General features: G+C 49.5%; 3 protein-coding genes and 1 long non-coding RNA gene across 11 annotated transcripts in view; 2 read left to right on the top strand and 2 right to left on the bottom strand.

Moving 5' to 3' along the window:
- Window positions 1-513, bottom strand: part of B3GNT9 (UDP-GlcNAc:betaGal beta-1,3-N-acetylglucosaminyltransferase 9) — an 11,104-nt gene extending 10,591 nt beyond the window's left edge. The window contains exon 1 of the mRNA XM_017824417.1: window positions 420-513. The gene's annotated coding sequence lies outside the window, so the exon portion shown is untranslated. The remainder of the gene's footprint in view (window positions 1-419) is intronic.
- The window catches only part of LOC108502000, a 25,123-nt gene extending 14,419 nt beyond the window's left edge, over window positions 1-10,704 (top strand). Inside the window, exons 7-12 of the long non-coding RNA XR_001876327.1 lie at window positions 1,968-2,111; window positions 4,359-4,428; window positions 4,734-4,809; window positions 7,251-7,398; window positions 8,409-8,490; window positions 10,551-10,704. This is a non-coding gene — a long non-coding RNA (uncharacterized LOC108502000). The remainder of the gene's footprint in view (window positions 1-1,967; window positions 2,112-4,358; window positions 4,429-4,733; window positions 4,810-7,250; window positions 7,399-8,408; window positions 8,491-10,550) is intronic.
- On the bottom strand, window positions 7,386-13,810 carry TRADD (TNFRSF1A associated via death domain). Of its 2 annotated transcripts, none has more exons than XM_017824419.1 (5): window positions 13,782-13,810; window positions 12,398-12,549; window positions 10,538-10,815; window positions 9,092-9,284; window positions 7,386-7,876 (listed from the first exon to the last, which is right to left on the bottom strand). In XM_017824419.1, the coding sequence occupies exons 2-5, from the start codon at window positions 12,537-12,539 to the stop codon at window positions 7,569-7,571; spliced, it is 921 nt and encodes a 306-aa protein (XP_017679908.1). In that variant the 5' UTR covers window positions 12,540-12,549; window positions 13,782-13,810; the 3' UTR covers window positions 7,386-7,568. The 2 variants fall into 2 exon arrangements, with proteins under 2 accessions (XP_017679908.1, XP_017679909.1); XM_017824420.1 differs by lacking the exon at window positions 13,782-13,810 and adding an exon at window positions 12,660-13,098.
- HSF4 (heat shock transcription factor 4) overlaps window positions 12,391-27,113 on the top strand; it is a 26,642-nt gene continuing 11,919 nt past the window's right edge. For 2 of the 7 annotated variants that reach the window (XM_017824415.1, XM_017824410.1), the window contains exons 1-6: window positions 12,391-12,500; window positions 16,678-16,823; window positions 21,520-21,628; window positions 22,675-22,802; window positions 23,669-23,793; window positions 26,021-26,096. In XM_017824415.1, coding sequence (XP_017679904.1) covers window positions 21,598-21,628; window positions 22,675-22,802; window positions 23,669-23,793; window positions 26,021-26,096 — 360 coding nt within the window. In that variant the 5' untranslated portion in view covers window positions 12,391-12,500; window positions 16,678-16,823; window positions 21,520-21,597. Of the gene's footprint in view, window positions 12,501-13,984; window positions 14,289-14,844; window positions 16,824-17,975; window positions 18,139-18,946; window positions 19,993-21,519; window positions 21,629-22,674; window positions 22,803-23,668; window positions 23,794-26,020; window positions 26,097-27,113 lie in introns of those variants that run through there. The other 5 variants (XM_017824412.1, XM_017824413.1, XM_017824411.1 and 2 more) reach the window with 5 other exon arrangements.

Here is a 27,113-nt window from a genome sequence, read left to right as displayed (position 1 = left end):
TTTTTGCTCAAACACGGGAAAGATTCGTGTCCTTTTACTGATGAGGAATGGCTTGTAAATGTAATGTGCCACCACTGGAACGTGTTATTGCTTGAGAGGAAACCCAGTCTGAGAGCACTGGAGGCACTGTGCAGAGAAACCCCAAGCTTCTGTAAAAACAACTGAAAAGTTCTTTGGAAAGTACAGTGTAAAGCAGATGTATGGGGCTGGAGGCTGCGTGTTCAGAGCCTCAGCCGACCCTGCCGTGTTACCCAGCACGGCTCCGGCTGCTGCACGTACAGCATGGCAAGAGCTACAGGGCAATCAAGAAAAGAGCCGCAGGCTGGAGGCACAGGGAAGCAGCGAGGACAGTCCGCAGGTCCCCCCGCTCGCTGCACAGCTCCCCCAGCCCACCCCGATGGACACACACAGGTACTCACAGCCCGTTCCATAGCGCCGATCCGTCCCCGCCGTGTCCGGGCAGCGCCTGCCAGGGCGGCACATCTGGGCAGTCAGGGCGGGACATCCCGCGCCCTCAGCGCAGCCCGGGGAGCTCCGGGAGCTGGGAGCGGAGCTCGGGGAGCTGGGAGCGGAGCTGGGAGCGGAGCTGGGAGCGGAGCTCGGGGAGCTGGGAGCGGAGCTCCGGGAGCTGGGAGCGGAGCTCGGGGAGCTGGGAGCGGAGCTCGGGGAGCTGGGAGCGGAGCTCGGGGAGCTGGGAGCGGAGCTCCGGGAGCTGGGAGCGGAGCTCGGGGAGCTGGGAGCGGAGCTCCGGGAGCTGGGAGCGGAGCTCCGGGAGCTGTGACCGCTCTCTGTTCGCTCGGGCCGTTCTGGCGGCCCCGAATCGCCCCCGCCCGGCCGGGCCGGGCCGCCTGTGCCGGGGCCGCTCCCGGAGCCGCTCCCGGAGCCTCCCGCGCTCGGTGCCGGCAGCGAGGGAGGAGCGGCGGCCCCGGGAAGGAGCAGCGGCCCCGGGGCAGGAGCTGGGCCCGGTCCAGGCCCGGACACGTGATGGGAGCGGGGCCGGGCCGGGCCGGGGGTGTCCCTCAGCCCCGAGAGAAGGTGCGGCGCTTTTTTTGCCCGTAACTTTTTTTTCCAATAGGAAACGCGCTAATTTTTTTTCCCCCCTGACTTTCTTTTTTTCGTTCTGCAGTTTGGGGTTTTTTGTTTGTTTATTTTTTTAATCCCCTTGTGAGTATTTACCTCTGCAAAGAGTCAAAACTGAAAAACTGAGGTTGGGTCCAGCTCAGAAGTAAAACCCAGTTGGGGGTTGGTTGCTGTTTTTCCTAGTAGGGAAATAATGGGAGGGAGTGAGAGCTGAGCAGTACAGAGGCTGAAGACAGATTCGAGGGTCCCTCCCAAAACACTGAAAAAAACCCAAACCCCACCTGTTTTTTTTTCCATTTAATTTGAAATAGTTCAAAACAAAACATTTTTATTTGGAGCTAAATCTAAATTGCCATCACTACTCATCTGCCAGCTGAGTGCAGCCATAGCACTTCCAATCTCTGTGGCTGTTTCTTTGTCTCTGCAGTATAAACAATGACCCTCATTCCTCTAACAGAGGCCAAGCATCTGGAGAGTGCCCAGACCACGGCCTCTTTAGAAAGCAAAGTTTTTTGTGTACAGTGAACTTTTCATGAAGGCAGGTTTTGATTTACTCTGTTGTTTTCACAAACAACCAACTGTTTTTTAAACATAATGTAAAAATCTCTTTTTGTCAGCATCTGTGCTTTTTTGAGGTATTTTTGATTTCAGCTCCAATGTTTTGCTTTACTGAACACAGTGTCATGGGGAAGGGCGGGTTCCTGGTGAGACCCCCTCGGGCCCTGCACTGAGGGGCTGCAGGCTGGGAAAGCCCTTTGGTGGTGATCAGCAGCTGGACCTCAGCGGCTCCCTGAGCTGCTCAGCTGATCAGAAACCTCGGCCAGAGATGTTCAGATTCACATTTTCCCTGTGGCAGCCCAAGGTACCTCTATCCTTTTTCTTTGCAGCAGCAGCCCCAGGGTATCTTTCATCCCTCCTCTGTAAGGATGCAGATGATGGTCACAAACAGTAGGTTGGTGTCTGCCTTTGCTGGGAGGGACTGGCTGTGGAAGGAGGAGACAGCTCCCTAAACCATCAGGGACTCACAGCAGGTATTTCCTCCATGATCCCCCACCCAGGTTTTGAGGCCTGCTCCCCTTTTCACTTGCTCCCATGTGGTGAGAGTGAAAACAGAGGCTTTCCTTGATGTGTGGTGCCTTTGTGGCTGCCGTGGCTTGGAGAGCTGTGCAAGCAGCTTGGGAGGTGGAGCAGCTTCTCCATGGGTGCTTCTACGTGCTGGTTGTCTCACCTGGACCTTGTTCCCTGGGCACTGATGCACAACTGGTTTATTCTTCTCACTCCCAGCAGAGGTGCCCCTGGTCTGTCCCGTGCTGTGTCACTGTGTCACCAGGCTGGGTCATTGGCCTTGCTGACCCCATCAGGTCAGCCCTGTTGACCCCGGCTGGTGTGTCCTTCCAGCTGCTGTAGGGCAGAGCCCTGCTCCCTGTCACTGTACTCCTGCAGGCATCAAGCCATGCAGTTGGGAATACAGTTTGTGGTGGATAAAGAAGGGCTGATCTTGTGATTTTCAAATGGTGTTTGAGATTTAAGCGATTCAGGGTGAAATACAGCTCTGCTCGAGTTCATGGCAAAAGGAATTTCCCTGGACTCAGCTGTCAGGTCAGCCAGTGGCTTCCTGTGTAAAGCTGCTGGAGATTCCAGGTCCAAGCTCCTTGGCTCCCCACCTAGGGAGCAGGCAGCCCTGTGGCAAAGCTCAGTACCAGCGAGGCACTTGGCTTTGCAGTGGGGCTGTGGCCTCAGAGGAGCCCCAGGTACCTCAGCAGCACTGAAAGGAGCACAGGGAGCTCTGCCAGGTACCAGGGCTGGGAGAAACCTCCCCTTCTGGCCATGGTTGCTGAGAACAGGCTCATCAGAGCAGTAACTGGAAGCTGAACAACCAGGGTGGCTTGGCTTGGTTTTGACCTGCAGCCAGAGCCATCCCCTTGCAGGTGGGGCACCCTTGGGGTGTCAGGAGGAACACCTGACCTTGGGCAGGACCCTGCTGTGCATCCAGAGCCTCAGGCTGGATGTTCCTCCGAGAGCTGGGGATCACCAGCGTGGCCAGAACTGCAGTGAACCCCCTTCTTCCTCCTGCCCTGAGTGTTCAATGAAAGTCTCTGAGGCATTTGTCATCAAAAGTATGTATTTATTTATAAAAAAGAATAGAGAAAAAAATATACCAGTGGTTTTTTTCTATAAAAGACAATTCCTTGGAGGTTAAATGTCCTAGACCCAAGGATACATAGCATTGCAGTCCATAGCTGTAGATGGCTGATCCAGATCTGATGCTGAATATCATGGGAATTTGGAATTAGATTTGCAAGTGATTTTCCACTGACAACTAAGAGACTTCAACCACACATCTCCTGCAGGTTTCAGTTAGAGATGTATGGCCAGATCCCTTCAGTGACTAAAATTCAATCCACAGAAGACAATAATATATAATTTTTGACTCTAGGCCTTAAATTGCTTCACTGTCTGAGTCCATCTCCATACAAATGACAAGGGCAGACCTTGTCTGGTGTAAAGCCAAGGATCTCACCAGTGTCCTGCACACACTCCAGTCTGTGGGTTGCTCTCACAAAACCCTCTTGACTCCTGTTCTAGTTCCTCCTCAGTTCAAGGTGTACAATACCAGGGGTTCATGGCTACACCAGAATTTTCAGTTAAACTAAATCATCGATGTAAGTGAATTTAAGTGAGGCTCCTCATTGCTGTGCATACTTGCTTTTGGTTTCAAAGTGCCGGGGTGTGACTTGGAGGTGGCTCCCTTTGGAACTGCAGGTGGGAGGTGACACAGTGACCCAGGACAACTTCTCAGTGCCAAACCCAGGTTTGAAATGAATGGGAAATAAAGAGGTATTTTCCTCTGAGACAATTTCATATCAGGGTATCCTGACAGGTTTTCCTCTATCAGATGCCTCATGTCAAAGTATATCTGGTGAGCATTTAACTTTCACTCTCTTCTTTATTATCATCTGTTTGAGCACTGTAGCTCAGCTATGCCAAAACAAATCATTCAAATCCTCCTTTGGATGGATCTTTTATTCCTTCTGGCAGACTGAAAGGAGCCTCCTTCAAATCTGAAGCATGGTTAAAACTACAAAAACAATCTGCACCACAAAAAAAAGCCCTCTGGGATCCCTTCCTCTAAGCACATTTTGGGCTGGTCTTTTTCTGTTTTATATTTTATCTATTTCAGGTCTTATATGCAACTGATTAGCACCTTTATTTGCTTTTAATATTGTGTTTGATTCTGAAACACCACCACCACCCCGAAAATATCTTTTTTTCCCCAGTGCCAGGTGTGTCACCAAGTGTCCCCAACACCTCCCTCTCTGCACTCCACTCACTGCATTGCTGCCCAAGGTAAGGACATGCCCCCAGTTTCTGCAGCAATCTCTGCTAAGGGTTTTTCCTTTGTGAGTGCTTCTCCCTTCCCTGTGTGATAAGAGTTCCCTTGTGTTTGCACAGTGGTGTAAAACCGCTGGAAAATCTTCTGGGTAAAGCAGAAGTAAACTCAGAGTGGAGCTCCAGCCAAATGCCACACCAAGGCAAATGACATCCTGTCCTCACCATCCAACTGACCATCCAACTTTCATTCTAAGGCCTCTGGGAAAGTTGTTTCTATCTATTTCTGTGCCAGATAATGCTAACAAAAGCTACTCTTTCAGCAGGAAGGAGTCCACTTGAGACCAGAACTGAAGTTTTCACTGCACCTGATGCTGATGACTGATCATGGAAAAGCAGGTATGAAACAGCCACTGCTATGGTCCTAAAACATGCAATGCACTTAATTTCACCATGAAATATCCCTGGAAAACCCTTTTCCTGCAAGTCTTTGCAATGAAGGCACCTGTGAATGCTGTTAAAGATGATGATATTCCACAAAGGTTGCCAGAGGCTCCAGCACTTAATGGCACTTTTGAGAGGGAATGTGTGAGTAAGAGGCAATACCCGTGCCAGTGCTGGCAGAGAAGGACAATGCACAGTGCCTGCAGTCAGGAGAAAGCATTCAGGCTTAGTGCTCTGTAAAACAGCAATGGCTGCAAAGTTTTCTGGACTTGAAGGAGATGCTGAATAATACAACTTTCTCATTTTAAGCATTAACAGGTACTACAAAAACTAGTAATTCTCACTACTCAGAGGCTGCCTTATGTGAAAGTTGTGTACATGAATACCTAATCTGAGAGCTTAGAAAAACTTATTACAAATAAGACAGCAGGCTATGCATATGACCTTATCTTCTTTAAAAAATCATTTCTGCAAAATCAAGAGCAAACCCTCTTGCTGTTGAAGTAATTTCCCAGTTTCTGACTTTTAAAATTTTTTGAAATACCATTTGGCAGGTGGGTTGCTGCCAAACAGAGTTCCCCAGCTGGGATCTGGCAGGAAAGCTAAATGCTTTGAGGCATGGTTCCACAGCAGCCTAAATTAACTAAGGTCAGCATCACTGCGCTGGTCCCAAAAGCAAAACTGTCACAGAGGTAAGTGCTGCATTTTGGGAAGAGCATTGGTATTAGTGGAAGGGAGAGGGTAGGATGTGGAGCAGGAGTGGAGGAGATGAGACTGCAGTGGTACTGACAAAAGCCACAGTCTTTGCAGAGATGGTGCCTGCATAAAGTCCTGCTTCCTTTGAAGTTAAGGGCAAGACAGAAGCAGATACACCCTGAAAACATCTTCCCCATCCTTAACCCCCACCATCCCCTTCCTGATTGTGTATGGAACCTTGGGGGTTCAAAATCTGCAGAGAACAAGTGAGGTTTCTCAGGCTTATACTGAGGGATGTGATGCTCATCTCACCTGAGGCATGTGGATCCCACCTGGGTAGAAGCTGGACATCTAAATCCTGCTCAGCCAGGTCTCCACTTCAGCAGAAGCTGAGGGAGCAGCTCCAGCCCCAGGAGCTCAGGTCTGGGCCCACACCTGAACCTGAGGTTGCATTCCTTCTTACTGAATTACAGCTTTGACTCCAGGGAAGGATTAAGGTGTGAGATGTGGTTTAAAAGGCCATCAGGGCCTGACTGGAAGCTGGTCCTACCATGACTGCCAGCAGCCTGATAGTCACCCATGCACACAGGGTTTATGTGTGCAGCCAGAGCCACCCTCTGCAGCTGAAACAGCTTCCACAGCCCACTGGCTATTCCCACAAGTGGGAAGGCAAAAAGAGATAGAATTATTTGAAAAGGATTAGTAAAAAACTATCAGGAAAGCCTTGGGAACATGTCCAGCTGCTGTTGTGCCTCACAGGACCCGTGTCATGCTGGACACTTGTTGCTCTGTGCTTTGTTATGGGCAGAGGTGTAGCCTGCTCTGTTCAGTCTGCTCAGCCACACCAGGGGACACTCAGCTTCTCCCACGGGAACTGGTCAGCCCTGGGATTTGGGAGATTTGTCTCTTCAGCCACTTTTACCCTAAAAATCAGTGCAGGTAAATCCAGGTGCAGCAGCTGCTGCTCAGGGAAAGGCTCTGTGCAGATCCCGTGGGATGTGGGGTGTGAGCTGCCCCTCCAGAGAGCTCAGCAGGCCCAGGGTGGGAGGGTGAGAAGGGAGTGAAGGCAGGAGCAGCCCCTGGCCAGGGGGTTGCTCAGCTCTGTGGGGTCAGGGTGGCTCTCCCTGCTGGGACACACCTTGGAGCAGCAGCTCCAACCCACGATGGTCACTCACTGACCAGGAGACTGCTCTCCACAGCTGAGGCTCCCTCAGCTGCCAGGCAGGAGCTGAGCACGATGTGCTCAATGTATCACTGTCCACCACAGACCAGGGAAAGCTGAGAATCGTTGTCTGAATTTGAGTTTGTCCACACTGCTTGTTCAGTGCCTGGAATTTGTTCCACAGCAGCAGTCCTGTGCCCTGTGGAAGATTATGGCTGTTCCAGCTGGAAGGGAAACCTTCAGGTGGTGAGTGTGGGAAGGAGCTATAATAGAGCAGGGCAGGACAGATGCACTTGCCACAGATATTTTTCAAACAGAAAAGGAAAATAATATAAAATAGACTTTTCCTTAATTTCCCCTCTGTCTTTTCTTGATGTCATGCCTGAGGGCATAAATGTCTTCAATATAAAAAATATATTGCAGCTCCCCAGGTGATGGCCCTGAGACACAGCCTGAGAAGCAGTGGCATTGTCTGCTTCCCAGAAAAATTCTCTGAGATTCCTTGCTTGCTTTTCTCCTCTCCCCCACTCTCCCCCAGGGCTCTCTGTCTGGCTGCTTTCCTGTGACAGTCCTGAAGGAAGCTACCTTCCCTTCCCTCAGTCCTGAAGGAAGTCAGGCTGGAAGCCTCTCTCACCAGTTCACAGGAAGATAGTGCTGACTTCTGGAAACACAACGAAATAGGGAAGGTAAGAGGTCCATGCTGGCTTCTGTGAGCACAGAGCCTCTCCCCTGGACATTCCAACCTAGATGGAAACCTGTGGTGATTTTCAGGGCTTCACATTCCCAGAAACTGGCAGCAGTTTCACACAGTAGCTAAAGCAGGAAAGCCCTTAGCAATGGCACTGCCCTTCGGGCTCTAGGAGCAGTCCTCGTTGGAGTGGAGGCCCAGGAGCTCCTCAGCCAAGCTGATGAGACCGTTTTCTTCCAGGGCTGTGATCAGCCGTGCTATTGTGGCCTTCTTGCCCTCTGACTGGATGAACTTGAGGAGCAGCTGATAGGCCTGTTCATAGAGTCCCTCTCGCTCGTACTCCAGGGCCAGGTTGTCAATGACAGGATCACGCAGGGCCCGGCAGCTCTTCTGCAAAGAGCGACCCACCTGCTTCCACTTCTTGGACACGAGCTTGGCAAATTTCTGGTGGTCATCCAGGGTGATTGTTCTGTTGTCTGAAAGGGACAGAGGGCAGGTAAGACACAGAGCTTTCATGGCTGATGTGATGCAGCTTGGGCCGGTCCAAGGTTTGGTCAGTGTTCTGTGGAGCAGGGAAGCTGTTCAGTGTCCACAGCATGTTATTACACTGCTGTGAAGCTGCTCTGCCTGTCCTCTGGTGTCTCAGCACTCTGAGGTTGGGGCAGTGAAGTAAAAAGGACTGTCCTGCTGGGAGCAGTTCCCCCACCACTGGAAAGGGAAATCCAGCAGGAGTTAAGCCTCCCTGCTCACTGTGCATCAGCTGCACATCTCAGTTCTCCACAGTCTGCCAGCCCCCAGGGTGCTGCTGCTGCCTCGGGGGGCAAACCTGTAGCACGTGGTGACACAATTACCTGCTCACAGCCATGTGCCCTGGCACCTCTGAGCTTCTTGACTTGCTCATGCTGTTCCCTTATTGAAATCCTCCCACAACATCATCAGAGCATCTGGGCTTGCCCCTACCCTGCAAGCTTGGCAATGCCTTTTTTCTTTTTCTTGTTTCTCCCCCAGGACTGTGCTGTGGTTTGCCAGAGCTCTTTTTTTTCCTGATGGACATCCTCTTCATTTGTTTTAGCCTTTCGAAAGCAACTTGGTAAGTCAAAGTCTCCTGTTCTCTACCTAAGTATCCTCCAAATACTGAAACCTAAAGAGCTCTCTCCTCAACTGTTTAGCACTGGAGCCTGCACACAGCTCAGAAATGATCTAGCTGATCCAAGCTACCATTGCTATGTGAGACTGTCTGAAAGCTCTCTGTAGGGACAGACCCCAGGGGCAGCTGGTGTACTGCAGGGAGCCTGGAAAATCAGTCCTGTCTAAAAGCAGGGCTGAGGGTGTCCTTAGTAATCTCCACAGTCTAATCCAACCTACGCTATTAACTCACCTCAGCCAGTGACATGGAGGAAGAGAAAAATATATTCTTCCTTTCAGTATCAATTTTAAAATGTGGGGAACCTGGAAGGGACACAGACTCTGAAGCATCTGGTTTTGTGCCACCCCAGAAAAGAAAACAGGTTGAGGCCTGATCTGAAGCACTATGACAATATTTTAGGACCATTATAATTCCTTCCTTATGGGATGCTGGGAAATCCTTGATTTATCTGAGGTAGACCCCCATTGTGCAGTCATGGTAATCCTCCCTCAGGCTGTGAGGCAAGGAAGACCAAGGGTTCTCTTGGTTAGTTCTAACTACTCACCAAACTGCTGTCCCTGAAAGATGAAGGTGCCTGGTGGGGGAAGGGAGCTGCCTGGAGAAGGATAAGGCAGAGATGGGGACTTGAGAGGTGCACAGTCTTTTATAGCCACGTTGTTGGTGGTGCTCTGGTGGACAGTCAGGCTCTTGAGGTGTTCCTCCAGCTCCGTGAGCTCCTCATCGCGCAGGCGGTCAGGCTGCAATGCACACACCGTCAGGGACTCCTGCCAGGGTCACCCTCCTGCAAAGCTCTGGGCACTTAGCTAGAAGGTGCAGCTTAAGATGATGGTGTCAAGAGGGGAGTGATGAGATAGCCACAGCATGAGCTGTAAGCCAGCTAAATGAGACAGTCTGATGGAGCTCTGGCTGTTAATGTGTGAATTTGAATCTGTAATGTGATATGACACAGACCATCTCCCCTCCTGGGTTTCTCCTGTGCAGTGCTTACAAGCTGCACAAAACTGCTTATTTTCAATAGCCTTCTGCAAGAATTAGGGTGCACTATAGGCAGCAAGGCTCCTCCAAACTCCACGAGGGTCAGACCCACAGAACAGGGTGACCTGATCCAATGGCTCATGGCCACCAAAGCAGGCAGCTCCTGCTTCTGTCTCTGTCCCTCTGTTCCCTAAGGTTTATTGTTCCTGGGTCCTTGCCAAGCCAGTTTTTCTCACTAACCAAGGGAAAACTAGTCTGACCTCCAAAAAGCAGGTAATGGGGAAAGGAGTAAAGAAGGCAAAGCACATGGGAAGAGTCAAACCTGGTGAGTACTCTGACTCAGTCAGAACTAACCACTAGTTCATCATGTGCAGCAGGTCCCAGCACTGCCCTCAGCTGCTGACAGCTGGGCCCCACTGCCATCTTTCTGACTGTGGCCTGTTAGGTGGGGTCAGACTGAGACAGACACTTTTGGGGAACTGAGAATAAGCCCATCTCTTTTGTCCAGTCAGCTAGGTCAGCAGAGGGAGGGAGCAGCAAGCCAAAGCTGACAGGGTATGGGATAACACATGTTGTTTGGTCCAGGGATCAAAGGTTTGAGTCTCATTCTCTGCTTGCAGAGAAGCAACCTGGCAAAACTTGCTCGTGTGCTTATCTTCCTGAATACATGGTGACTACCTATTTCTCAGGACCTGCTAGAGAAGCCAGAGCTCTCAGCTGCACCCTCTAGCATTCCTCATCTTAGTGGGGATAACACCATGCTGTTACACACAGGAGCCACGGGGATTCAGCAGGATCTCTGTAGGATGTTTTAGGGAATGCTACTGCCCTTCTGCAAAAGTGCACGGCTCTTTTCTGGGGAAGGGCAGAGCTGTTTCTCCACATTACAGCTGAGAACTAAAGGAAGAAGTTTGTCAACCCAACATGCTGCATCAGAACAATATCTGCAGCCACCTTCACAAGCCCTGTGCCACCACTCCTCATTGCTGCCTGCCCTCCCTCCCCTCCCATTCACCTTTTCTCTGTAGATGCACTCCAGGCAATGATCCTCATCCTTCAGCATGTTGTCAAGGTGCTCACTGCCAGTCTTCAGCTCCATTTCCAGAGGCACTGTGGTCATGGCCAAGGAGAGCTGGAGGTGATTCTGGAGGGCCTTCTGGAGCGCTCCGTCCCGGTAACTGCGCAGGAAGCGGCGGCAGTTCTCCTGCCTGCAGAACTTGAGCTGCACTATCAGCTGGGGGTGGCTGCAGTGCACCTTCAGCATGTCCACACCATTCATGCTGCCTGTGGAGTCTGGCAGGGAGAAGTGAGCGGAGTCACTATCCAGGCATGAGACAGCCCACCCAGACCCACTCCCATCCACCACCAAGCCTGCAATGGAGCAGCTTTTGAATTCTCTTTGTGACAAAGTTCTCTGGGATGAAAAGCCTGCACGTAAAACCAAGAGGGAAGGATTAAGTTCTCGCTGCCACCATGGATCTCCATGAAGTATGGTGTCCAACTGAGGATGACTGGAACTACATCCCAGGTAATTGTTTCAACACTGTTTATTAGGGGAAGTTTTAAATTTGAGGTTCCATTTCCAGGGCAGAGATGGTTACGCTAAATTGGTAGCACAGGAAAGTTTTACAGATGAAAGCTCAGTTCAGCTCAGTGCTCACTCAGTCTTCAGTCCTTGTGACTGGAGTTTTATGCAGTGATGAAGGTCCTCAAAAGAGACCCAGTGTTTCCTCTCCAGTCTGTGCCTAGAGGTAACTTTGGCTGTGAATGACAGATCCAGTCACAGGAATTAAGCTGCCTGAGACTGGGCCTTGACTTGTTAAGGCCTTTTGCACAGAGGATTAATTCACAGTAAAATCTTAGCAAGGAGAAGCCAGGGATGTACCCTCTGACATTACTGTAAGAGGAGCAGGAGCAATGTGGACAACAGAAATTGCCAGGCTTCCTTTTCCCAGGAAAATTTAATTTTTATTAGCTGTGCACATCGATCTTGTTTCCACAGTGACTTTATATGCTGATGATGACAGTTCAAAGTATGTGGTTTTTCTTTTTTTGCAGCAGAGGCCCATGGGAGGCTGCTGTACTGCTTCCAGACCTGACTCAAACTCTTGGCCTGTCATTACACAGGGTTGTGTGGAGGCAGCAGCTCAGACTGGCACTACCTCAGGTACTGCTAAACCACACATCATGGCATGGAGGACAATCCCAAGGTAAGAACAATCCCATGCTTGGAGGACAATGTGTGCTCCACACTAGGCAGGACAAGTGATCTGCCATCTAACAGTGGCTTTACATGTTTACTGAGTCCTGGTTGCATCAGAAAGTCTAGTTTGGACCAGATGTGTAACTGGGACATGGGGCATTTTAATTCACTGTGGATGACCAGAAGTGTCTTTTTATCTCTTCCTTCATACTTTTTTTTTTTGTGAGTGCTTATTAAACAAAAGCTGCCATAACAGGATAAGAGGGATGAGGAGGAAAAGCTGCACAGACATGGAAACCTTTATGAGTAGTGTTCAAGTCAGCTGTAAAGCTACCTCAAAAGACAGGACTTTGCAACTGCCTGTCTTCATGGGGAAGACATGTCCTTCTGTCTGGTGTCTCCCTCTCATTTCCCTCTCCATCTCCCCCTCCCTACAGGTATCAGCAGGCTGTTTGGTAAGTCCCCTGAAGCCTTCTCTTCCCCAGGCTGAACAGGTCCAACTCCCTCAGCCTCTCCTCACAGGGTGAACCTCTGCTGAACTTACTCCACTTTGTTGTCTTTCCTAAACAGTGAGGACAAGCTTTCCCTGCCCATGAGTGTGAGATTAGAGAAAGGCATTGCACTGTGTGAAGAGAGGAGACAGCACACCAAGAGATGAGAGAGAACAGATACCTGCCAATGCCAGCTTCAGTGCCCTGAACACACCGGGCTTCTCCTGGGAGCTCTCGTAGAGGGATGGCAGAACGACGGTCTTGCTCGTCGACTGGAGGAACAGGTAAGCACTGCCAATCCAGGGAGTGGAGCTGCCTGCCATCTTCAGCACCCTACAAAATCACACAGCCAGCTGAGAGACCATAGGGAAAATGGCCTGATGCCAGGGGAGTGCTTACAGCAAACACTGAGCCACAAGCATGATGGAATTATGGGGATGTACCCTCATTTCTTAGAGCAGTGCTGATGTTGTTATAGCAAGTGTAACCTTTGAGGAGTTTACTGTTACTCTGCAAAGCACAGGACAGCAGGGACATGGTGTCCCAAAACCAGCAGCTCACAAAGCTTTGCTTTCATTTTCCACTGGAGTCCATTCATTTCATAGTCCAAATATACTACAAAGCAAAGAGTTTCAGTCCTCGTGCCTCTGACTGACCAGCCAAGCTGACAAACCCTGAGGTGCTCCAGGAGTCCTGGTTCTGGCACTTTCCCATGGACTGAAGCCCTACTGCTGGCAGAGGCATTCTGCCTGAGGTCCCAGTCCCCTGGCTGTCTTCAGTAAAGGATATGTTACAGAGCCCAGAGCTCTTGTAGCAGAACACTCTACACAAATAGGACAAGGGGTAATAGTTTTAAACTAAAAGATGGCAGATTTAAACTAGATATCAGGAAGAAATTTTTTACAATGAGGGTGGTGAAACGCTGGCAAAGGTTGCACAGAGGGGTAGGGGTAGTGGGTGCCCCATCCCTGAAAATATTCAAGGTCAGGTGTGACAGGGCTCTGAGCAACCCGGTCAAGTTGAAGATGTCCCTGCCCACCACAGAGGGGCTGGACTATGCCTTGAACGGTCCCTTCCAACCCCAACCATTCTGTGATTCTGTGGCTCAGGACTACTCCTCTGCTTTGCTTGTGCCCTTTGCTGTCGTGCCCCTGCAGTGTTATCCCAGCAGGTGAATTGTGCAGCCCCGTGAGCGCTGCCCGCCCCAGTCCCCACTCCGCACCCTCGTGCTGTCAGAACACCAGCCCCGGCTGAAAGTCTCGTTTGTGCCCATGGCTGTTGCCCTTCTCGCCGACTCCTGGCAGGCTCAGGCGCTGCCGCTCCCTGCCCGCCCCGGCCTCGCGCCGCGGGCTGTCCCGGGGAAGCGCTGGAGGAGCGCTGCCCTCGGTGGTGCCGCCCGCGGGGCCCCGGTGCCCCGGGTGTGCCCCTGGTGTGCCCCGGGTGTGCCCCTGGTGTGCCCCGGGTGTGCCCCGGGTGTGCCCCTGGTGTGCCCCTGGTGTGCCCCTGGTGTGCCCCAGCCCCTCCGGCCCGGCCCGGCCCCGCCGCAGCCCCGGGCCCGGCGTTACCTCGTCCCGCCGCTCGGCCTCGGCCCCGGCACTTCCGCCCCAGCGGCACCGCCCGCCGGGCCCGGGCTGAGGGAGGGGAATCGGCTCGGCCCGGGCCCGGGCTGAGGGAGGGGAATCGGCCCCTCAGCCTCCTGCTGGCCCGGCCACCCTGCCGGCGTCCTCCCGCGGGGCCGCCCGGGGCTCCTCAGCCGCACACCCGGCCCCGGTGCTCGGCCTCTCGTGTGGGTGAGGGTGTGACACTGGTCGGAAATGCTCCGCTCCGGGGCCGCAGAGCCGCCCACGGCTGGGGCCGCGGGTCTGTCCCGGGCCGTCGGGTCGGAGGCAGGGGGTCCATGGGAGCCCTGCGGACACACGCGGGGCTGGGCCCGGCTGGCACCGCTCCGCTGCCCCCGCGGTGCTGCTGAGGAGAGCTCCGGCAGGGAGAGAGGACAAACCAGCTTCTCCCGAGTCCGTGAGAGGGCCAGTGCCAAGCAAAGCAAGATTGGGGTCTGCATCGCTGAACCTCAGGTCACAGCCTCCTGCCCAGGCTGCGTTTACCTTGCACAGGTGTCCTGTGAGCAGAGGGGTAACTGCAGCCCCCTGGTCTGTCCCCAGCTGGCAAGGAGCTGGCACGGACCTGGGGCCGGATTTTGTGCAAGCTGCCGTCGTCCCTCTGGCTTGGCAGTGATTTGTGCAAACTCCCTGGGGACCTGAACTTCAAACAAACGCAGGAAGCATTATAAAGGATTAAAAATACCTATGCATTTGATGCTATTTTACAATAGTAGTATTTTAACAATACAAACTTAATTTGTTTGCCAAAGGGAAAATGTGACTGAAATAGCTCTGGGAAGGGGTTAATCTAGGCTGGCTCTGCTGGGTGCTCTGGTTTACAAGCGTCAGAATAGCACCCACAGACCCTGTCAGGGTCAGCAGGCCTGGCAGTGCCAGTGCTCCTGGAAGCCAGGCAGGTGACTTGCTGACAGTTTAAGCAAGCAAGTTCATGCATTTAAGGGCTGATGGGCTTAAATGAGCCCAGACATCTCAACCTTCCCCTACAAAACCCAAAACTGGGAACCACAGGGTGAGTTGCTGTGGGGAGCACCACCCAACCGTGTCCTGTGAACGTTTTTTCCTTGAAGCTACTCTGTTTGCTGCATATTGTGGGGATAAAAAAGAAAAGGGTACCTGAGACCTGAGTTTCTCATCTGCTAACCCTCGCTGAGTATGTGCTTTCAGGGAGCATCCCATGGGGTGGGATAATGAGCACTTAGAGTTTTATCCTGTTGTTTCCCACTTGGGAAGTAAAGTTGGCCCAAGCCTGCTGTCCTCACTGGGGTGGGCTCTGAAGGGGGGCCCAGGCCAGCCTGCAGTGCTCAGAGACCATGAACCCTGTTTCTGGCTGACCCAATCCCATTCAGCTGCTTTAACACTATTAACTTTGCCCTTCTGCCTCCCTTCCTGTGCTCAGGCCATACTCTTCAGCTTTTCCAAGCAACCACCACAGCTAAAAATGCACTCTTGCTGTCTAAGAGATTCAAGATCCTTCTTAATGGCTCCAAAGGGTTTAAAGAAATCATAAAATGAAAGGAGCTGAACACGTGAGATCTCACGTAAGGCCTTTGCCTGGTTTGACATTTTGGCAAACGAGTATTAAAAGCAGCTAAAAGTAGAAAAGCAGGGTCCGAGCAGTCAAGGTGATTGTCAGAGAAAATGCTGAGTTCCCAGGAAGGAAGCAGGCCTTGGCTGCTCAAGGCCTGCTGGGTGGAAGGGGGCTGATACGATGGCAGATAAGATAGTAGAGCTGTTGTGCTGTTCACACTCAGAATAACCAGTTATGCTTCAGAGCCTCATATTCTACAAAACTGTGCAGTTGTGTTCCTCTCTGTGTTATGCTTTCTGTCTCACTGCTCCATACTTGCTTCATGGTTTTCAACTCTTTCCCTGCTTTGAGGATCTCTGGGTGCACAGGTTTTCATTTCAGTGAGACCTGTGATGCTGAGATAATGCTGTGACTCTGAGACCTGGGGCTTCCAAAGCAAGAGGGAATGCCATGAATTTCAGAGAAAGAGTAAGAGACTTGGCCCATGCTCCAGTGCTGGTCTAGGAAGGGGAAGGTTTGCTTCTAAAAATCCCTTGTTGGGTCATGAGAGGGCTGAAAAAATATGTCATGGTGGTGGTTTTGTTTGTGCAGAAATCTCAAAGATGGATACAACGCATTTTGGAAGATGGATAAAAAAGGTCTGATGCTCTGAACCTCAGCCTTCTTTCCAGTTGGTTATTCTTCTGCATTGTAGTTCACAGGGAAGGTTGATCAAAATATACTTTTCCCTTTTTATATCAGATGTGTAAATGCAGTTTCTACAAACTGGAGTCACAGTTATAAAACGTTTTTATTTCCAAACTGTAACATCTCATCACAGGCAAGGACCACTGTCATTATGCTGCTGATTTCTACTCTAGGCCTTGTGTTGCACTATCAGTAAAAAATGGATATGTGGGGCTGTTTTCTGTTCAGAGCTTCTGCTTGCAAAGAGGTTTTTTCCCCCACAGTTTGAGAAATCTGTCTCAGCTTTTTGAATACCACTGCAGCAGTACTAGAAAATTCCCTTGCATTTTTATTACTCAGGGTAGCAAAACCTCACTGTAGGAAAAAAGGCCTTTTTTGCCCCCAAAGCTTTGATCTGGCATCTTTAACTCTTGAAAAGTATCACTTAGGTTCTTAGGATTGATCAAAGAAAACTGTGTAAAACAGCTGGCCAACAGATTTTCCTTGGTTTTTGTGTTCAAATTCGAAATTGGGTGAAATTTCAAGTTTGAATTTTTTTTTTACCTCCTCTGTGGTCCGGTTGCATTGGTTTGATTTGTTAAATAGATCCTAATGTGTGTCTGTGTCTCTTCTGTTTGTCTGCTGCAGTTCCAAAGCTGTGGAGCTGCATCCCAGAAGAACTCCTCGTGCAAACCTTCTGTTCTCTTCTGGAGGTGGATGCCCAGTGCCCCGGGGTGCAGACCACGGGCTGCAGCTGATCCTCCCCGCTCTGGTGGCCCCTGCACAGAGCTCAGGTGAGAGCAGTGGGTTTCCATATCCCAGCATCTTTGCAGGAAGAACCAGGTCATTGTTTCCAGTGCATATCAAACCACACACCCCACTCTGCTATGACATTACTGACATTGTGACTCCTCTGTGTGATGATGTTATCTTGCATGACTGGCACCTCCTTATATAATAGAGAAATTTGTGTTTATGCTGAGTTCTTTCAGTTGCTGCTGATGATTCAGGCTCTAGGGGAAACGTTCCATTCTTAGATACCTCGTTCCAAGTGGCCTTTTGAAAATGGCAAAGAAAAGTTACTGAATTGTTATCCTTATCCTGTATCTTACTTATCTAATGGGTCCTTCTGGTGACTGATTCTTCTCACCTCCTGACTCCTTTGGTGTTTGGTCTTAAGGGACTCTGCAGGCTTCAGGTGAGAAGAACTCTCTTTCATTTTTTTGCAGGAATGTCAAGCTTAGCCTTTGCAGGTTTTTGCTAAGGACCTCAGGAAAATTTAATTTTGATTTTACATGTTATTATGTTATTTGAAGAGCAGTTTCTGAGTAGAAATGATCCTGGCATTAAGCTACACTGCGAGCATGTATTTAGAGCTACCTAAGGCATTTATATTGATAATAAAAGCATATTAGATTCTATATGTAGCTGTTTTTAGCACCCTCTCTTCTCACCCAAGAGACAGATAATTTCTCTTGACAAATAATATGGGATCTGTGGCCAAACCAGCTTAAAATTTTGACAGCCCTGAGGCCTGGCCAGCCCTTGTTCATGCATGCCAGCCAAAGCTTAGGACAGGAAAATTCCAAAATAACAATCCAGATGCCTTCACAAACCTGGCCCTGCCGTGCCTGGGCATCCCTCGGGCTCTGGGCAGGTGGGTTCCCTGCGGTGACTTTGCTCCCCTGCCAGCAGAAGGTGCCCAGCACGTGCCCCCTTTGCATGACGCTGCGTGTTTATTCACCGCGCCGAGATCGGCTGCAGTGCACTTTCATTCTCTGCTTTGTTCTCTGGGCTGGTGATGCCATCGCTTTGTGCTGAGTTTTTAAGAGTGCGAGCAGCACTGCTGATGTGACTCCCTGGACGCCTACTTTCCACTGGCCTGGGATAAAATTGGGTGGCTCAGTCCGTGCGGGACGCAGGCGCGTGCGGGGAGGCGGGCGCGCCACAGCCATGGGGTTAGTGGGGCTGGGGCACTGAGGAGCTATGCAGGATTCCCCCAGCTCTCTGGTGATGGATGGGTACTCCAGCAATGTCCCAGCCTTCCTAACGAAACTCTGGACGCTGGTGGAAGATCCTGAAACAAACCATCTCATCTGCTGGAGTTCTGTGAGTACAGGGAATATGGGGTGTCACTGGCGCCTGCAACACCAGGGAGAGCCCAAGCAGTGCCTGGCCCAGCAGTGCCTGGCCCAGCAGCTGCCCCTTGCTGTGCAGATGCTGCCCAGCTCACTGGGAGAGTGCAAGGCAGTTCATTTAGGGCCCTTTTAGCTATACTTGCTATTATTTGCCTGCAATATTGTGACTTTTTTATTTCAAAGGGACAACAGTTTTGGGAGTGTTTTAATAATAATATTTACACACTTCACTTGAAACATTTTAAAAGGTGTCCAATATTTTCATTCTAAAAATTCCAGACTCTTTGAGAGAGAGGTTTTTCACCTTGTTTGAATCTGCTGCTCCCTAAAATTTTCTAGAGAAGGTGCAAAGACCTTAAAAAACTTCAGTGCTGTTTGTATTATTTCACATGTGTTTCTTAGCAGCCTTTCACAAATGTCTTGGGAGAAGGCAGCAGATAAATAGTATTCAGATCTCAGACTCAAACCTAGAGCTTAAACAGATCTCAGACTGGCACCCTAAATCACTCATTTTGTAAGTGCATTACTTGATTTTTCAATGAGTCTGTGTGATGGTCGTGGTGACGTGTGTATATATTGTCTGTACAGCTTCATAGGGATAGATTGCTTTGCTTTGGCTTCTTATATGTCACTGAGGCATTACTATGCTAAGTGCAATCACAGAATTAAAATGATTTATTTGTTTCCTTCAGACAGCACTTTGATATCACCACATTGTGCTTTTGACCTGACTTGCTGCAAATAACATGATTTGTTTTCAGTATGGAGTTATCAGATGAGCTGTGTGCATAAACTTGTTCTCCAATGTGAAGAATCTATAACAAAATCAGATGTAAAGGGGAGGGGCAAAAAAAGGTCTAAAGCAGCCTTTCTGTCCTATGTTTGTGTCCAGTAGACTTTTCACTCAAAACTGAGATAGGATTTGAGCTGCATTGTTGTCTGTGCTTTGATGCTGATATTACATGGTCATACCTCTGAGAACCACCAAGTTTTGGTATGGTGTGTTTTAAATAAGGATTTTCAAACTAGGAATGATTTTCTAACCTGTACAAATAATCCCCTCTCTGTTACACTTATTTTTGACTGACCACCACCATGCCCTGCTTTCCTGCAATCTAACATAGGCTACAACTTCATTCTTGGAGGTTTTGGTAAGGCTCTTAGATGTTTAAACTTCCCATTGTTTCAGGTTCCCATGTTTCCCATATCTTCTATACATCAGTGATGTTGGAGCTGAGAGATTGTGTGCATGCCTAAGATTTCTGGATGTAATCAGAACTGGTAGAAAATAGGACTTATAAGGACCTATGAACTGTTTCTTAGCGTGAAGAAGAGATGGAGAGGAAATGTAGTAATGGTTTATATACACACTAAAGGCTGTTAGGTGGAGAGGAAAAGTCTGCTCTCTGTGTCTGTGGTAGATAGGACAAGAAGTAATTCAATTAACTCTTTAAATGGAAGATGCAGTTAGGAAAACTCCTGGCAAATTCCTGGAGTAGCACTTGTCTGGTTAGAGCACCGGGTGTCTGTCATGGTGAGACTGTCAAAAGCAGTTGATAAGTGTCTGCCACGATTGTCATGCTGCAGAGTCAGTTTTGCTTTGGGCAGAGAAGACTTTCAAAGGTTCTCCCACCTTGTGTAAGACAGACAAGGCCCAGCTGCTGTGTGGGAACAAGCTGGCACATGCTCAGTTCGTTGTGAACACACAGTAACTCTGAAGTCTCTTTGCTGTAGGAACCTTTTTGGATGTGCCAGCTTCTGAGAACACTGTGGCCCTGAATTCACAGGAATGACCTCTCAAAAGAGGCCATAATGAGATGCTGAGGTACTGAAAACCCTTGTGCTCTTCATTTTCCATCAGTGGATGCACAGCTGTATCCTTAACCAACCTTTGGTCCTGCTGCGTGGGGTAAGGAATGTAGGAGAGACACTCAGAATGGTCCAGTGGCACTGCTGAGGCACAGTCATGGTCGGTGTTTGCAGCAGGGAACAAGGACCAAGAAGTGCAGCTGACCCAAAGTGGTGTGTGTGTGGGTGTTAATTGTCAGAGCTGCCAAATGAGCCCGAGCACAGAGGGAACTGGCACCATCTGGGGATGGAAATGGAGCGGCAGCCAGTCGGGCAGCAGGGTTTGCCAGCTGGCTGTTTCCTGGTGGCCATGGGCAGGCTGCAGGCACTCACCAGCCCTTCTTCAGTCATTGACCTTTCTCTTGGCCTTGACTCCCTGTTTAGAAGTTTCCAGGCTGCCCTGAGTTCACCTGTGCAGCTACAGACCCTGTAGTGGGGGTGTGGTGGGACCCACACACCACAGGTATCCTCTTCCTGCACACAGAGCCTGAGGGCTCTGATTCAACACTGTCCTCTGTCACAGCCCAGCCCTCTGTGAGAGATCCCCCCGAGCTGACACACCACTGACTGCTGGTACTGACACAGAACTCAGCAGGAGGATGACTCTGGGGTGCTGGGCTCAGACTCCTCCCTGCCAACACTGTGCAGACCTTGATGTCTTTAGGTAGCTGTCCCTCAAAACTCAGCTGAGCTGGGAGGTCCCTCATATCTGCTGATGTCTTTGCACTGACAGAGCTGGCAGCAGGTAGCAGGGCAGGCGGGGAAAGCACATGGCCTGCAGTGTGTCTCTGACAGCACTCCCAGGCAGTTTGCCTTGGTTTGCAGTCACAGATCTTTGCAGTGCAGCCCCAGACACGGATCCTTTGTCTGGTTAACATGTGTGTTGCTAGTTTGGATGGCAAAGCATGACTGTCAACTTTTTGTGGGTTGCCCTTGTGGCTGTGTACTTTTAAAAATAATCAAGAAAAGGTGCACAGAGCTTCTGGATTCGTGTGGTGTCTTCAGAGACGATTTGTTTCTTGCCTTGCTGTGTTTCTTGTGCCGTGTCTCCAAGCAGTGCTCCCACTGGGACTGCTGTGCTCTGCAGTAGATGGGTTGGAGTTAGAGCTGAACAAGCAGATTGAGGAGTTATAATGGCAATTCCTACTTTCCAGGCCTTTTTAAGATTCCAGAGTCTTTCTGTGAGGTCCACACAAGGGGGGATGATCACAGACTCCCAGCTATTTGGACACAAGTCAGTGGTTTCTTTCTCACATCCACATCTCACAACTTAGCACTGGCAGAGCTTGGTGGGAAAAGGTCAAACCTGCAGCTGTAGAGGGCTGAGCAGAACTGTACCAGAACTGAAAGGAGCACCTCTGTCACTGAGGGCTGTTGTCACTCTTCTTAACTTCCAGGTGACAACTCAGAGAGAATGACTCCCCTGCTGTAGGACTCCTCCTGGGCCCCTCTCGTGGTCAGGGCTGCTGCTCTGACTTTGCCTTTGTCCTTGTCTCCTCTGCAGAATGGCACCAGCTTCCACGTGTTCGACCAAGGACGCTTTGCCAAGGAGGTGCTGCCCAAGTACTTCAAGCACAACAACATGGCCAGCTTTGTGCGGCAGCTGAACATGTGTGAGTGCCACAGGGGCCCTGCAGGCAGGGGGGAGCCACGGCAGCTGTGGGTGGGGCAGGAGACATGGGAGAGAGCTGTGGAGGGAAAGCTGAGGTCTCATTGACCTTGAATTCCAGCATGAAATTTCTGTTAGATTACATTTTAAGATCTGAGCTAAGAACTTTCAGCCATCAGGTATTCTGCTTCTCTTGCATCAATTTGATGACCTATTATTATTTATTTTTCACTTTATTCTATATGGAGCTTTTCCAGCAGCCTGATACTGTGACACTTCCCCAAGGAACTGCTGCTTTTGAGGGTTGTGTGCCCAGAGCTTTTCCATTTCACCAACTGTATCCCTGAACTAATAATGGACAGCACTTCTCCCTGCAAACCTGGCCTTGCTGATCAGACATTTTCACCCCTTAAAGGAGTTTTAGGTAGTTTTCGGCCACTTCTACACCATGATTGTATTACACACAGCTATCTTCTGGTAGTTCTTGGAATTTTTTCAATGAGTAATTTACAAAGTTCCTCAGTCAAGTTTTAGCTTTGCTATTTCACTGTGCAGTAGCATTATTGTAAATTTTAGGCCAGTCCTTAATTACAGTTTAGAAACCTTTCCAGGATTTCAGAGAAATACTCAAAGCAGATTTCCAAATGTGCATGTGACTCTTTTTTCCTGAAGTGGCACCTGATGATGGGTTGTGCCTTTGAAAAACCTTCTGAATCTCTTTGGCTTGCAAATTGAACTGGAAATTCCCTAAAAGCTGGCATTTTGGCTCCTGGTTGACCAAGGTGCCCATGGTGGCAAGGCTTTTGTGGCATGGGCTGTCAGCGGGGGTGGCTGTCAGCAGTGGGATGCACAGGGCTCTCCCTCATTTGGGGTTCTTGTGGACATGGCCCCAAAACGTGCCCAGCTGTGGCGAGGGGCACGACTGTGCCCTGAGCACCAGCAGCTCAAAAAGTGTGGAGAGTGACCAGAAATGCCCTCAGAAGCGATGGGTGTGGGAGGCAGAGGGAGTGCCAGGGCCTGGTGGCCCTTCAGCCTGTCCTCTCTGTGCAGATGGCTTCAGGAAGGTGGTGAACATCGAGCAGGGGGGGCTCGTCAAGCCTGAGCGGGACGACACCGAGTTCCAGCACCTCTGCTTCCTGCAGGGCCACGAGCACCTCCTGGAGCACATCAAGAGGAAGGTGAGGGGTGCTGGGTGGGCAGGGGGAATGTGCTCCTGCTCAGTGTGACTCAGGATCACCTTGTGCTCTTGTTTCTGCCCTCTCCACATACATGTGCAGCTGGGGCAGGGGTTCTTGGTGTGCAGGGCTTGGCTTTCAGCAGAGTTTTGTCTGTGTTTTTTTGCTCTGTTGCTCAGTATCACAAGACTTTCACATAGTGCTGCATGGCCAGGCTTACTTCCCACCCCTCTGCCTTTGAATTGTTACCCACTTTCCTAGAGAAATACAGCATAACTCCTTCATGGACCCCAACAGCCATGTCCTTTTCTTACAGAAGAGAGAACCTACTCCTGCCCTCTGTTTTCTGTCTTTTAACCTGTTATAAATGCTCCAAAAGGGCTGTTCTCTTACTGAATTAGCATAGGAACTTCAGGAAAGAGACTTCAGCAAAAGCCTTTAGTTTAATATGTCAGTTTGAAGCATTACTTCAGACTCATCCCTGCAAAACACGAGGCTGGATTGGGTATCTCTGTAGAATAGAAAGATTAAATCAAACAGTCTAGTTCAGTTCCTCCCTGGTCCTCAAAATACTTTTGTTTTCCCCCCAGGCTGATTTGAAATAGGTCCCCACTCTGGCAGGGAATGTTCTTCTGCCAGCAGATGTTCTGTATGAATAGATTTGTCCTGCACTTTGCTCTATTTTATCCTTTTGGCCCTTGCACTAGTACTGTGAGGACAGTTCAGACTCTTGTGCACATTGCCTGTCCTTGTATTTCAGCCCAGTGGAGCCCAGCTGGTGACAGTCCTGCCCCTGAGCCACCACAGGGCTCTCTGTCCATGGCCCTTCTTGCACCAGTAAAATCCCCCTGTGATCTTTTCCTCCTCAGGTGTCAGTAGTGAAAAGTGAGGAGACCAAGATGCGGCAGGAGGACCTCAGCAGGTTGCTATACGAGGTACAGATACTGAGGAGTCAGCAGGAGAACATGGAGTGTCAAGTGCAGGACATGAAGCAGTGAGTTGAATCCTCCTCAGGCTGCTCCTTACGGGCATTTGCTTCTCTGGAGTTGTGGATTGTGGGGAATGGTTGGAAGGAGAAGCCTTACACACCTCCCTGCCAGGGAGCACGTGGTGAGCCAGGGGCTGATCACAGGGACTGGATCTGTTCAGACAGCAACATGTAGAATTTCTATGCACACCTGATCTACAAAATATGAATTAGTGCTCAACCTCTCTGTCTTTATGTTTTCCCTTTACAGATGAGGAGGGCACCAAGGTCATGTAGGAAATATGTGTATAACCTGGGGACTTAACTCAGATAACTATTTCCTCAAGATAGAAAGGATGGTAAAGATGTAACTCTCTCACATCTAGAAGAGTCCTTGGCAGAGATGTGGTGGACTCCATTCCAAGTACTAAAAAAATAAAAATATAACTCTCTGCTATCCTCCACTTCCAACATTTATCTGCTTTACTGACCTAAAAAATATAGTACCTTATAATATATAATACAAGAACTGCTGTAGTGTTTAGTCTGTGGACTCATCTCTGAAGACTGTGTCTTCTGCCACGGCCAGAATTGTTGTGTAAGAGCAAACCAAGCAGATGCAATGCTTCCTGCATGTGGCTCCCAGACCTCCTGCTGTCTGAGACTCTGGGATCTTCTGAGTCAGACATGGTCACTAGAAGCTTAGTAAATGGATAAGGTTTTATAAATCATGTATTTGAAGAGGTTTTTATTTGCCTCCAGATTTTATTAATCTTTGCAGAGATCTTTGTTTAAGAAGCACTTGAATAATCAAAAAGACCCAAAACCTTTCCCTTATAATGAGAGCTGATATTCATACTGCACGAGATTCATTCCAGCTCAGCACCTTATGTGCAATGGATAAATATTTTTATCCTACATAATTTTTTAGTAATTCCCACACTTAGCACATGCATGAGATGGCACTGTGAAATCCAGGTACAGTGGCAATGAGTTTGTGGGCTTGAATTTGTTTTAATTTTTAAGGAATTCCAGTATCATTTATTTGGCCTTGATTTTAATTTATTCTCCCTTCTTATTTGCTTGCTCCCTCCCTCCATCTGGCAAAAGGCAAAATTGCATTCAAATAATGAGAAGAATACAATTTTTATAAACTATGACAGAGGAGAAGTCCCAGGCTGAAAGCATGTTAAGGAATTTACCCTGGTGAAGAAGCATTAGTTCATAACTCCAGTACGAGCTGTCAGACTAAGGAATGCTGCTTTGCTGGAAATCCTGTCGGTGCCAGCACAGAAAGTTCACTGCAGGGGTTCTGGCTGTACAAGCTGCTCTGCTGTGCTCTTTCTAGCCCTGGACCTTATCTTCCCAGTTCTAGCATCCACACTGGAAAGACTCAAAAGCAAAAGGATTTATTGGTTTCACCTGTACGATGGGTTTTGCTGGCCTGGCAGTTTTGCTACATCCATATGCTCTGGAGATAAATTGACTGGCAAAACCCTTTGCAGCGTGGACTTGGCTGGCATCCAGTTTGGAGGCAGCACAGTAAATAAATTCTGCATCTCCCCATCCCACTTACTGGGGCTGGCTGTTAAAGGAGGCCTGTAAGCTCCCCTCTGTGCTGCTTCATTTGCAGACAGAAAACAAGTTCTCTCTGTGCAATGTGAGCACAGGTCTGTGCTGGGTTAAATGAGTCACTCCCACTAATCAAATCATTACAGTCCTCTTGGTTCAAGGCTCTGAGGGGCAGAAGCATCTCTTTAGCTGCTGCTCCAGTCACTCCAAACGTGCCTTTATAGCCCCGTGTGTAGGAGGTTTCAGCAGGGAGAATACACAGGGTCTCTATCCATAGGATCTCGTTGTCTTTGGGAGCAGTGGGGCAGTTGTAGAGAGGTTGGACTTTCTTGGCTCCTGTGGAAGGATAGTCTTGGTGATCCAAATCATTCACAGTCACAAATCAGGCCTTGCTGAAATTCCTAATTTGGCCCAAATGTTCCACAAAAACTAAATGCACGTGTTCTTTGTTACCTTCCCCTATAAACGTTGGCATTTCCTTGTTTGTTTTTCCTCCATGCTTTGGTCTATAGTTCTTTTGAGGTCAAAGAAGAACAAGGAAGGCAATTGTGTGACCCTATTTGGGACACCTGACAAGAGCCAAGCACAACAGGAGCCCCAGAGTGAGGCAGACTTTGCACAGATGGGTCATGGGCTGTTGGGACGTTTCTGTGCTCACAGAAAATTTCTGTTTCCCTTCCAGGCAAAACGAAGTCCTTTGGCGGGAGGTTGTTTCTCTCCGGCAGAACCACTCCCAGCAACAGAAAGTGATCAACAAGGTAGTGGTGACAGAGACTCCACCTCGCCTGTCCTGCCTGCCCCACGTCCTCCTCTGCCGCTTTTCTCCTGCCCCGTAATCTCCACGCTCTGATATCGCAGTGTATTTACTTTCCCTTTCTTTCAAGCTGTGTTATGCTTTTATGTGTCCTGTGGAAAGTGGTCATTAACAAAGCATAGACTCTGCCCTAGAGCAAAAGATTTTCATTTCCCTGTCAGTCCTTGCTGTGGTATTAGAAACCCCTTTTATGTTGAAGTCCTGAGCAAGAGAGCACAGCTGTCACTAATTGCCCTATGTTAGCTGTGTTCTGGTTGTACCAATGCCTTTGAGCTTCCCAAATCTTTCCTCTTTCCTTTGTGCAAGGCAGAAGTCCTCCTCCTGCCAGCACAAAGCTGCAGGTGGCACGTTGGCCAGCCATTCCCCCACTGGGACTATTACATTTTCTGGTGTGACAGGTATAGTCAAGGAATTACTGTACAACCTTTTAGATTGTGGAGCCATCTCCCTTAAAATCTGGCATGACCAGTATAGAAAAGGCCTGTCCAGTCCTGGATGGTGCTGACATGACTGAGCACGTCACATTTCCCAGGGCCCGAGAGCCATGTTCTGACCCTCACGTGGCATCACTGAGTCACAGGACTGGACAGAAATGCACGAGGCTATCAAAGCCTTCCTCCAGCTCTGAGGCTGGACCAGCCACACAGCTCACTGTAGAGAGGCTTTTATGCAACTCTATTTTGTTATATTGAGCAGTGAGTAAGAGCCAGCTGTGATATATAATAATAATGCTCTCTTTGTTTGGAGGTCAAAGCAGAGCATTAAGTTCAAGCTGACCTGGGAATATGTTGCTAAGTGATTCCTCTGCAAAGCCATTCTGCATCCTTTTTAGTGTCCTCTTTTCACAGGAGTAAAAAACTCAACTGAAAGAGCTCAGACCTCCATGCAGGGTCTCCCCTCCTGAGCTGCCTCTTTCACGTGCAAGAGCTTTGTCAGACTTTACAGCACCTCTTATAAACAT

The sequence above is a fragment of the Lepidothrix coronata genome, unplaced genomic scaffold (assembly GCF_001604755.1).
Source record: "Lepidothrix coronata isolate B3197 unplaced genomic scaffold, Lepidothrix_coronata-1.0 Scaffold110, whole genome shotgun sequence".
In the NCBI taxonomy this organism is placed as follows: Eukaryota; Metazoa; Chordata; class Aves; order Passeriformes; family Pipridae; genus Lepidothrix; species Lepidothrix coronata.
Note: the sequence above shows the minus strand (reverse complement) of the source record. Positions and strands in the feature narration are given on the sequence as shown.